Genomic DNA, 12,828 nt, shown 5'->3' on the forward strand with positions numbered 1-12,828 from the left:
TTGGGGGCATGGAAATCAAAGAAGCAAGGAAAAATACAAAGAAGCTTCCAGGCTGTTGTAACCACCTTTTGCTTTTGGAATGATACTGGGAGACTTGGTAGACAGTATAACCAGTCACAGTTTTTAGACTAGCAGTGCATTTCATTTTGATAACTGTTACTCTAAATGTCTGGTTCATTGACCAGTGAATATATATCTATCTAAAAAAGCTAAATTTTATCCAGTCTGACAGTTTTATTATAAACTAAACTAGGAAGTAAGGAAACTGCAACTATGTGGGGGCAGGATGACTCACAGGAAATTCTTGGAGAAGCAAAGGAAAGATTTGGTATGGGCATTTTATTGTAAGTCCAAAATCAGCAAAAAACATTACATCATGGAATATTTGTTCATTATGTATTATAGTACTAAAGTTATTTTTAAAAAGATACCATGAGGATAATACCAATTCATTGCCGATGCTGAAGTTGCAGGGAAATTCTTAACATACAATTTGATCCTTGATGACTTTAAAGCAAAGAGTGGGGGAAAAAGTTAACATAGGAAGGATGTAGTGATTAGAATACTAGAATTACATCTAGGAAGTAAACCTGGCTTAAAATTCTACCTCATATACATACCCGTTATGTGATCTCAGCTTCTTCTCAGCCATAAACCTCTGACCCAATATTTCAGGATCCAGTCATAGCAATGGGACCGCATAGTTAAATAAGAAGTATTGAAGATGAAGACTTGTAGATTTGAAAGAAACTTCATGCCTCTATATTATTGTTAAGATTAATATCATAAATACTACAAATTTGTATTATGTAATCTTATCTAGACTTTCACTGTAGCAAGGCATTCCTTTCACACTTCCTTAGTCAATCCATAGTCTTGCTAACACAGGTAGCTTTTCCAAAACTTTCCATTCTTTTTCAACCCTCCAATGCATGGGTCTCCCTGCCACCCTCTCCTTCCCTCAGTTTCATCATTAAAAAAAAAAAATTAGCCATTTCTCTGACAGCTTTTTTTCTCTCCATCTCATCTCAAATCATTAGATATTTTCTAACATTATTACCTCTTTCCCTGCTACTCCATGAAGAGATAAGCCATTTTTCTTACTTTGGCCAAGCCCTTGGACATGCAGAAATGATTCCTGTTCTAGTCCTTCTTCTCTAGTAAATTGTTCCTTCCTTCATTTCTACAGTCTGACCAATCTTGAATCTTTTGCCATTTATGGGCTACTTTCTTACTACCTACAAACAGGCTTATGTCACCTTTATTCCATGTTTTTCTTTTCTTGCCAAAAGGTAGGATTATTTAGGAGAAGTTACAAAATATGAAGTAAAAGGCATCAGAAGTGGTAAATGTGAAATAGAGGTGGGAGAGCAATGGGGTTATCATTATCAAGGAAAGAAATTTGGAAGAATCCATTAAAGGAATATGCTATGAAACCTGGTTATGATATTGACTTGCAGGTTAAATACACAGAGGAATTTAGCATATTAACCAGTTCTATATATAGTAAGGAGAAAAATAGCATTAAAGGGAAGGCACTATGGGGGGGAGGGGAGAGAGAGAAAGAGAGAGAGGGCTTAGTCCTCAAAAGAGTTAACTGCCCCCACTCTCCCATTTTATCCTTAAAACAAATTCATTCTATTTGTCCATCACTGCTAGTTATCCTTTATCTTTCTTTACTTTTGTGGCTATTCTTGAGACCATATGGACTTTATTTCCTTTTTTCTCATTCTCTTCTTAACTCATTATAGTCTGGATTCTAACCTCATCATTCAACCAAAACTTTTCTCTTCAAAGTCACTAAGGATATTAAGCATTGTCAATTTTAAAGACCTTTCTCATTTCTCTTCCTTCTTGACTACTCTATAATCTTTGATACTCAATCTCCCCCTTCTCCTTGATACTCTCTTCTCTCTAAGTTCTTCTACACTATGTGACCACTTCTTGAGCACATTTGCTTCACTGAGCTCACAGCCAGTAATTGTGATTTTCCCCTAAGGTTCTCTCCTAGGTCTCTTCTTCCTCCATACTATTTTATTTGACGACCTCATCAGCTTCCATGGATTTAACTAATGTCTTTTTGCATGTGATTCTTAGATATATTTATTTAGTTCTAATCTGCTTCCTGATCTCCAGTTTCACATTTCTAATTATCTATAGGATGCCTCTCTGTTGCTGTTTGAGAGTACCAGAATCTTCTCAGTCACCCAGACTTGAAACCTAGATACCATTCTTTTGCTCCTTTTCCTATCCAGTCAAAAGCCAAGTCTGCTAATCCAGCCTTTTGTATATTCTTCCTTCTCTTTTTTCACACTGCCACAACCTTGGAATAGGCTCTCATCACTTTATATCTGGATTATTGAAATAGCTTTCTCATTGTTGTCCTTGCCTCAAGTCTTCTCTCCACTTCCTAAAGCACAAACCAGTTTCTGTGGCCATCCCTATTACTACTAATATCAAACAAAATCCTTTTGCTTTTAAAACTCTTTATAACTGGGCACCTACCTATCTTCCCAATATTCTTAAATCTTACTCTCAGGCACCTACCCTGGGGGAATGTGACATTAGCCTCTTTTCTATTTTTCACATAAGAAACTCCATTTTTCAATTGGATATTTTCATTGGATGTCTAGTTTTACAGCTTTCCCCATATCTAGAATTCTCCTCTTCTTTATTTTCATGCCTTGGCCTCTTTCAAATCTCAGCTAAAATCCCACCTTCTGGCAAGAAGTTTTTCTTCTTAATGAATTACTTCTGAGATGATTGTCTCCAGTTCCACATATCTTGTATGTACATAGTTGTTTTCATGTTGTCTTCCATATCAGAATGTGAACTCCTTGAGAGTTGAGATTGTTATTATCCTTTCTTTATATCTCCAGTGCTTAAAAAATGTTTATTTAGATTTGACTTTTTTATGAGAAATTTCAGAGACTGTCATTTTCTTGTCTTAAGTTCTATCTCATAAGGTAATAAATATGAGTCATTGACCATTAGGAGGCACTTATTTGAGGCATTAGGCAATAAGAAGACAGGGAAAAAGATGCAGGACAATGGAGAAGTGAAAGAATGAGTTAGAGTGTAATCAAGAGTGGCATTGATCACAAATGAAGCCATAAGAAGCTGGGGGGCAGAAGACTACTGCAAGAGAAAATGTTTGTAAAAAGACTCTTATTCTGTTTTGCCGAAAACATCCTAATTAATAGAGAAGAGTTAATTTACTCATTGGTTGGCAGAAAAGGTTGATTAGCTAAGAAAGTTCTGTAAGTATAGTTCTACAGCTGATTTGAGGGAAACTAAATCTTGCTCCTGCTAATAAAACTGAGTTTATAACTTTCAGCAGCCTGAGAAAAGATAAAACTCTCAGAGATGCTTGGTTGCCCTATATTAGCCTTTATAATTTGAGAGGGAGAAACAGAAGAGAAAAGAAAGACTTTGCATCTATTTTTCTTTGAACTATGCTTATTGTAGAAAAGGCTTTATTTTGGTAAAAACTGATTGACTTCAGAATCCTGTTTAGTAAAGAGTTTACTGGGCTTTTCTGCATTGACCAGAGCATCAACTTAAGAATCTCTTCTTAAGCTAATGGAATTGTTTGTCACCACATGAATATACTTTTTGCTTTAAAAAAGAATGTAAATACTTTTTTATTGTCCTTTAAGAGCAAGTGTGATATTTAATCAGTGTCCTAGGCCTGAGAGATGCTGGGGCCTACAGAATGCTACATTGCTTGTATGGATGGTCTGATGCTGGTGCCATTCCAGACTACATATTAAAGTTTTGCCTTCAAAACATGATTAATAAAGATCAAAAGCTTATTTATCTCTGCTTCTAATTGCTGAACACATAAGGAAATTTTCTGTAATTAAATTAAGAAAGGAAGACAGGGAAAGAAAAAAAAAGAAAGAGAAAGAAAAGAACTTTGTCTAATAATTTTTTTGTATCTTTCATAATCTTTCAATCAGGCCATCAAAACATTTTTATTAAATGCCTAATATGTATGAGACACCAGGGATACAAGTACAAAGAATGAAACAATTCCTATTTATAATGCTGAGCAAATAATGGTTGTTCATTGAATATTTGTCAATTGAAATTAGTTGCAGAGAATTTCTTTGATATTTGTAGATTTCTGGTTAAATTCTTATATATGGGGAGTTAAAGTTGCAATCACAAGTACTTTTTCTGATATTGTATAATTTATAATATGTGCCAGAAACAGGAAGAAAATATATTTATTTTAATTTTAATTTTCCTTAAAAGCTCTCTCCCCCAAGTGCTCCATTTTACCTGAGTTTATAAGCCCTGCAATGAACCAGAAAATCTGCTATATAGAATTATAGTTCTTTATTCCATATATACACACATAGGAAAGAATATTCTAGGAAAACTCAAATCTTCAGATATGGTAGAGTTGGATGCAAACTATTTTAGTAGTCTCCTATAATATACAATATTGTTTATGGTTGTTTTCCAGACCTAGTTTTTTTTTCATAGAAGTTTTAATTTCTGATTTGGGCTGTTTAATACTGACTGCAGCCATTTTTCTATGAGTACCCAGCACATAATCAATAATAAAATAGTGAATTTCTTGCATTTCACTTAATGAAAAATGAATTATGAAAGAACTCAGGAAATACCATACTAAGTCAGACCATTTAGCCAAATTTTGATTGTGACAGTGACATTAAGGGAAATTTGGTTTTTCTCCATCATATTATCATTAGCATTAAATTCCAGATAGCCTAAGTTTTTTTATCCTTTATTTCCTGTTTTTGGATTTATCAACCATATGTTTACATGAATTTTTCTTAAACCTATTTATATTATCATTCTGTGTTTAAAAACGCAAGTATTTTTAATCAAATTTTAGAAAATAACTAAGTATAGCCAAATTATTCTTTAAGTTAAGGTTTGTAGCAAAAAGATACTTCATAAAACATATAATATTGTCCGAAAAGTGATGCAGAGTGATCATGAGAAAATGGAATTGTTTTCAAATAATTATCATGTATATCTTTTGTTATCCAAATGGATACTAAAAGTTCTATGACAGGATCACATTGGAATAGCAATGGAGTATTTATTTTGTAAGGAGCTGAGCCCTAGTGGAAACTCAAGTTGTTTTAACTTTGTCCTCTTTCACCTAAAACAATTCGTTATTCACTTACAAATGCTGTCATCTCAGTAGCTATTTGATGATAGCCTCTTCAGTACTCTTGACACATAAATAGAGGAAAAATGCTTTTCATGCTACAGCTTTGGAATAATGTAGAGAGCCTTGGTTTCTCATTCTTAAACATTATCAGAGTTGTAATTTAATGCTTTTTAAAAAAGTTTCATTATGAAATTGAAACTTCCTCTTGAATTATAATAACTCTTCATAATGATTTGATTTTGTTATATTTGCTTTTGCTTCAGAAACAACTCAGTCAATTCAGAGACAAAATGTAAATTCTCAATCCCCTATGGGCAAGCATGTCAAAGTTGATTTTGAGTTTATCCTTGCATTTCTCTCCACATTTTCTCAGAGGCAGTATTAAGCAAAAAGAATGACTTATAAAGCACCAAAATCTCTTCCATTTGTATTTTGTTAGAAAGTGTCTTGAAAAACAAGTTTACAAAATATATATTGTGGATGAGTCATATTTTTAATAAGAATATTATGTTAGATTTCTTAATAATTTTTGCTTATTTCTTTCATAGTTGATCATTGTTGCAGTATTTTTATTATATAGTATGTACTAGTTCTACTTACTTCACTTTGCATTAATTCATATAGGTCTGGGGAAGAACTTTTAAATAGATTTTTGTAACATATTAGTCTCTATGTTTCATTAATTTTTTTTGTTATATCTCATTTTTGTGGGGGGTTTTTCAACATTATCTTTAAAATTTTTAATCATTTTCAGTAAATTTTAAACAATATTTCTATGTCTTTATAGCTCAAGAAGTGTATAAAAACTCCAGAAATTCCTTCCAAACACGTTAGAAACTGGGTCCCAAAAGTCTTAGAGCAGCGACGACAAGGTTTGGAAGCCTATTTACAGGTAAGGTGTCTTTTCAACTTTTTATAAATATTGGGAAGCAGGAATTTAAACTCTGAATTATTTACTGTATTCATCAATTCTTAAAGTAAAAGTGTTGTACACACAAAAAAAGTAATTAAAAATAATTTGATTTGGTATTGTTCTGTACTACTTAGAGATGAAAATGAAAACATGAAAAATCTAGCCTTTATATTCCAGAAATGATAATTTTAGAGATCTGAGATAATGTTAGTTGAATTTTGCTTTTAGTGCAGAGGATACAATGATATTTAGATGATCATAAAAGGAAAGAAAGACTTCAATATTTAATCATTTTAATTTTAAATCATCTTCTTAATGAAAAATTTCCTAACATTATTAGGATCCTAATCCTCATATAAAGAAGGAAAAATGTAAATATACATGTGTATTGATTTAAGATATGTAAAGAATTACCCATTTCCAGTCATTGGCAGACTGTGATAGAGTACCAAATATTAGAAAAGAATGAGTGACATGAGTCTTTTTTGTTGTCAGCTTGGCCCACTAAAACTAGTAGAAAGTGGTTACTCACTCTGATGGAATACATGGTGAAATATCCATGCCTTACCAAAGAAAATTATCATAGGAACATAGATTTATAGCTAGTCCATTTGCTTCATTATACAGATTAATATCACAAAGACAAATAAACAGCACAGTTAGGATTAAAATCCGTATCTTCCATCTCCAGAGCCAAAATTTTGAACTTTGAATATTTTTTTTTTTTTGGGGGGGGGAGAGGGATGAAGATCCTGTCTTTTACCTGTATGAAGGACAAATAAGGGGAAACCCATGTAAATACCAGCAAGAAATCCAAACGGAATTACTCACAAAAAATATTTCTTCTCTTCTGTATTCCAGATTGATTCCTATCAATTCCATTCTTTTCTGGCTTAGGGGATTTTTGCTTCACTTCAGGTTATCAGACTCTCACTGTACTCCCTCCTATAAATTGACTTCAGGCTGGCTAATGAGTATGATTGCAGTGATCAAAAAGGTTTGTGATTTCCCAAAGGGGTATTCATCACTTTGTCACTTCATTTCTGAGGCTGAATATATCAGCTTTATTTACCCAAGCAAATTTTTCTTCTAATAGCTTCTGATACAGCTAGTATGAAATTTACCATAAAGTTTTAGCAAACAATGAGAAATTAATAGAGAAGAATGAACTATCTGCTATGGAGAGTGGAACAATTTGTATATTTATGAAGGTTTTAGCAGAGAACTGTTTGCTCTAAACACTTCCCCTCATACAAGAGAGAAGTTGGGACAGCTGCTTCTTTCTTTAATCTAGACTCAGGAGAGAAGGAATGTTATCCCTAAGTGCAGTTCATATCATCTCACCAGATTTGGTCTGATCAGTACTAGATCCATTGGTCACAATTTGTCTAAGTCCATATCACTTGCATTGTTGATTAATCAATGATCTCAATAGCATCAGTGGTAATACCTTTAGAATCTTTGTAGAAGAGGGCATAAGAGCACAAATTCAGAACTCCAGATGTGGAATGTCCACATGGTTTTGAGATGAATAACAAATCTCTCTACCAGGCTTTTCCCAGTGTCTTTTTTTCATTACTTTTCCAGTCCTGCTTCACTCCCACTGTTATATAAGACAAGTGCTGGATTCTGGGGGTGTGTCTTTTATCACTCAAGTAATTTTGATAGGTGGTTACATCAACATTTCCAAAATACTGTTCTTAATTTCAGAAGGACTGACAAAAAGGAAGAAGAAATAATTGCAAATAGTTGAAAAGAAAAGAAAACATACTTTATTTAAGGGCTAAGAACCAGCAATAATTCTTATATAAGAACTTGCCTAAAAATACTTAAGTATATGACATAAGATATGTCAGGGAAATACAAACATGTATTTTATAATTTTCTAATAGCATATGAAATCATAGAACATTAGAGTAACAAGCATGTCAGCAATAGTCTAGCCTTTTCAGTTAAATGTCAGTTCCCCAAGAGTAGATTATTTCATTTTTTATATTTGTATACCCAGTGCCTAGTATATGTCTGGCCCATAGCAAATGCTTAATAAAAGCTTGTTGATCAATTGAATTACATATGAGAAAACTGAGACCCAGAGACATTAAATGAATTGCCCAAGGTTAGTTAATATATGTTTCTCTTAGTGTTAGGATGTAGTTTTTGGTACCAGAATGAAATTGCTGCATTACTTTCTGGAAAATGAGAAAAGGTAGTGTGATAATAATGCCTCATTATAAGATCTGAAATGCAAGCTAATTTGAAAATAATAATCCAATTTCTCATATTGTGTTTTCAATTATAATAAGCAGGATTAAGGATATCAGAATCTTTGGCAAATGGAAACATAGAGGACTTAGAGTCTCAAAAATATCCTCTGTGTTCATGTTCATGAACATGAATTACTTGCAAGTGTAATAGGTTCTATTGGGTTTATTAGAACTGAATGTGAGAGGGATCTGTATGTCACCTCTCATCAAGGAGAATCAACATAATAGAGGACTCATCAAAACTGAGAGAAAAAGAGATTCTTGGTTTCTGGATTCAATAAATTGGAACAAAGAGAGAACTGACCTGTGTCAGAGAAAGGAAACAAAAGAGAATCATTGGCTTGAACACCTGAGAAGAGTGTCTAGGATGGGAAAAATCCCAAGAAAAGATCAGCTCTTTCCCTGACTTCCCTTCCCCACGAGGGCAAGAAGTATCTTTTGCCTCATTTTGTATTCCCACTGCTTAGCACAAGTGCTTGCATCATAGTAGGTACTTGGATGCTTCTTGATTGTCTATCATATAATTTGCTGCTTTATTGCCAAATATTTCCAATAAACTGGATTTTATTTTAACCACAAAGAAATGAAGGATTAGAGAGAAACTCAGAAATTTTTATCTAAAATTATTGATCAGTGGACCTTACAGGTCATTATTTTACCCCCTAAATTTCAAAGGAATTAATTGTTATAACAGAAAATTACATGGTTATAACAGAAAATTACCAAAGGGCAGCCACTGTATTATCTCAGATTCCATGAGAGTTCAGAATAGGGTATTTTATTTTATTTTATTTTTTTTAAGTTTTTATTTAATAATTACTTTATATTGACACTCGTTTCTGTTCCAATTTTTTTTCCCTCCCTCCCTCCACCCCCTCCCCTAGATGGCAAGCAGTCCTTTATATGTTGGATATGTTGCAGTATATCCTAGATACAATATATGTTTGCAGAACCGAACAGTTCTCTTGTTGCATAGGGAGAATTGGATTCAGAAGGTATAAATAACCCGGGAAGAAAAACAAAAATGCAGATAGTTCACATTCGTTTCCCAGTGTTCTTTCTTTTTTTTTTTTTTTTTTATTATTAAATTTTTTTTTTAATAATTACATTATATTTACACTCATTTCTGTTCCGATTTTTTTTTCCCTCCCTCCCTCCACCCCCTCCCCTAGATGGCAAGCAGTCCTCTACATGCTGGATATGTTGCAGTATATCCTAGATACAATATATGTTTGCAGAACCGAACAGTTCTCTTGTTGCATAGGGAGAATTGGATTCAGAAGGTATAAATAATCCGGGAAGAGAAACAAAAATGCAGATAGTTCACATTCGTTTCCCAGTGTTCTTTCTTTGGGTGTAGCTGCTTTTGTCCGTCATTTATCAATTGAAACTCAGGTCTCTTTGTCAAAGAAATCCACTTCCATCAAAATATGTCCTCATACAATATCGTTGTCGAAGTGTATAATGATCTCCTGGTTCTGCTCATTTCACTTAGCATCAGTTCATGTAAGTCTCGCCAGTCCTCTCTGTATTCATCCTGCTGGTCATTTCTTACAGAACAATAATATTCCATAACATTCATATACCCCAATTTGCCCAGCCATTCTCCAATTGATGGGCATCCATTCATTTTCCAGTTTCTAGCCACTACAAACAGGGCTGCTACAAACATTTTGGCACATACAGGTCCCTTTCCCTTCTTTAGTATTTCTTTGGGATATAAGCCCAATAGAAACACTGCTGGATCAAAGGGTATGCACAATTTGATAATTTTTTGGGCATAATTCCAGATTGCTCTCCAGAATGGTTGGATTCGTTCACAACTCCACCAACAATGCAATAGTGTCCCAGTTTTCCCGCATCCCCTCCAACATTCATCATTATTTTTTCCTGTCATCTTAGCCAATCTGACAGGTGTGTAGTGGTATCTCAGAGTTGTCTTAATTTGCATTTCTCTGATCAATAATGATTTGGAACACTCTTTCATATGAGTGGTAATAGTTTCAATTTCATCCTCTGAAAATTGTCTGTTCATATCCTTTGACCATTTATCAATTGGAGAATGGCTTGATTTCTTATAAATTTGAGTCAGTTCTCTATATATTTTGGAAATGAGGCCTTTATCAGAACCTTTAACTGTGAAAATGTTTTCCCAGTTTGTTGCTTCCCTTCTAATCTTGTTTGCATTAGTTTTATTTGTACAAAGGCTTTTTAATTTGATGTAATCGAAATTTTCTATTTTGTGATCAGTAATGGTCTCTAGTTCATCTTTGGTCACAAATTTCTTTCTCCTCCACAAGTCTGAGAGATAAACTATTCTATGTTCCTCTAATTTATTTATAATCTCGTTCTTTATGCCTAGGTCATAGACCCATTTTGATCTTATCTTGGTATATGGTGTTAAGTGTGGGTCCATGCCTAATTTCTGCCATACTAATTTCCAATTATCCCAGCAGTTTTTATCAAATAATGAATTCTTTTCCCAGAAGTTAGGGGCTTTGGGTTTGTCAAACACTAGATTGCTATAGTTGACTATTCTGTCTTGTGAATCTAGCCTTTTCCACTGATCCACTAATCTATTTCTTAGCCAATACCAGATGGTTTTAGTGACTGCTGCTTTATAATATAATTTTAGATCAGGTACAGCTAGGCCACCTTCATTTGATTTTTTTTTCATTAATTCCCTTGAGATTCTCGACTTTTTATTATTCCATATGAATTTTGTTGTTATTTTTTCTAGATCAATAAAATATTTTCTTGGAAGTCTGATTGGTATAGCACTAAATAAATAGATTAGTTTAGGGAGTATTGTCATCTTTATTATGTTTGCTCGGCCGATCCAAGAGCACTTAATATTTTTCCAATTATTTAAGTCTGACTTTATTTGTGTGGAGACTTTTTTATAATTTTGCTCATATAATTCCTGACTTTCCTTTGGTAGATAGATTCCCAAATATTTTATGGTATCAACAGTTATTCTGAATGGAATTTCTCTTTGTATCTCTTGCTGTTGGGTTTTGTTGGTGATGTATAAAAATGCTGAGGATTTATGGGGATTTATTTTGTAGCCAGCTACTTTGCTAAAATTATGAATTATTTCCAATAGCTTTTTAGTAGAATCTCTGGGGTTCTCTAGGTATACCATCATATCATCTGCAAAGAGTGATAGTTTGGTTTCCTCATTGCCTACTCTATAATTCCTTTAATTTCTTTCTCGACTCTTATTGCCGAGGCTAGTGTTTCTAATACGATATTAAATAATAATGGTGATAGTGGGCAACCTTGCTTCACTCCAGATCTTACTGGGAAAGGTTCCAGTTTTTCCCCATTGAGAATAGGGTATTTTAGAGCAGAAGGGCTAAACATGTTACCTATACTTGAACCAAATTAAAATGTAATTGTGAAACATTTTACAAAGTACATTAAAATATAATACAACAATGGTGATGTTAATATATGTTTTTAAAAGTCATTTTGTAGCTCACAGTGCTCCTCAAGTATTGTTTTGTGTTCTTTGTTTCTATTTGAGTTTGGTGCTAGTGTTCTAGAGCCATCCTGAAGACACATACACAGGTTTCCATCATTGTTAATATTGTTTCCACTCAACTTGAAGGCAGAAAATTCCTTTTCTCCTTTGGGATATTACTTCTAAGAAGTAGAAACCCAAAGGAAATATTCAGTGTCAAAATTATAGTTAATTAGTTTTTTAAACCTCTGTGTTAGCCTAAATGAACATGATTTTTAAAAACTGTGCAAATCTAAACTCTAAAACGTATAATAGGGCAAAAATGCCTCAAACAAATTCAGTCAATCAACAATAGATTCTTATAAACTTCATAGGATTTGCAGCTAGAAGAAATTTGATCATCTAGTTGAATGCCTCATTTTACAGTTGAGGAAACTGAGGCCAAGAGAGGAAATTTATTTATTTAAGGTCATACAGGCAGAAGAACTGACCTTTAAAAACTTTTCCTTTCAATGCAGACATATGTGTTTTAAGTTTTTACCCTTGAGCTGCTCTGAACTTTCTTAACTCCTGATCATAATTTTAGCATGTCTGAACATTGAAAAGGCTGAGGAATAATTGTTATTATGAATTTTCACATTTGTAATCAATGATTGTTGGTAAATAATAAGCTATTATTTAATCTTATCTCATATTATCATGGTATTTTGAGTTTCCTGAAGTAGGTCTATTTTACAATTTCAGATAAGGCATGAATGGAGATCAATTGTATTAGTTTGTTTTGATTCCAATAAAAAGCTTATGACAAATGTTATGTTTGCTCTAAATTAGATTTGGGGTATTTGTTTAGTTTATGTGTTTTGTGTTAGGAAAAATAAACTAAACTAACTTTTTCTTTAAAGGTATTGACCGGGTTATTTATACCTTCTGAATTCAATTCTCCCTGTGCAACAAGAAAACTGTTTGGTTCTTCACACATATATTGTATCTAGAATATACTGTAACCCATTCAACATGTAAAGGACTGCTT

At 33.2% G+C, this 12,828-nt stretch overlaps 1 protein-coding gene across 6 annotated transcripts in view; it reads left to right on the top strand.

Annotated features, from left to right (window-relative positions):
• SNX24 (sorting nexin 24) overlaps positions 1–12,828 on the top strand; it is a 295,575-nt gene that overhangs the window by 165,833 nt on the left and 116,914 nt on the right. For all 6 annotated transcript variants that reach the window (XM_051997972.1, XM_051997979.1, XM_051997997.1 and 3 more), the window contains one exon: positions 5,943–6,047. In XM_051997972.1, the coding sequence (XP_051853932.1) occupies positions 5,943–6,047 (105 nt within the window). The remainder of the gene's footprint in view (positions 1–5,942; positions 6,048–12,828) is intronic.

This window comes from Antechinus flavipes, chromosome 1 (genome assembly GCF_016432865.1).
Source record: "Antechinus flavipes isolate AdamAnt ecotype Samford, QLD, Australia chromosome 1, AdamAnt_v2, whole genome shotgun sequence".
NCBI lineage: Eukaryota > Metazoa > Chordata > Mammalia > Dasyuromorphia > Dasyuridae > Antechinus > Antechinus flavipes.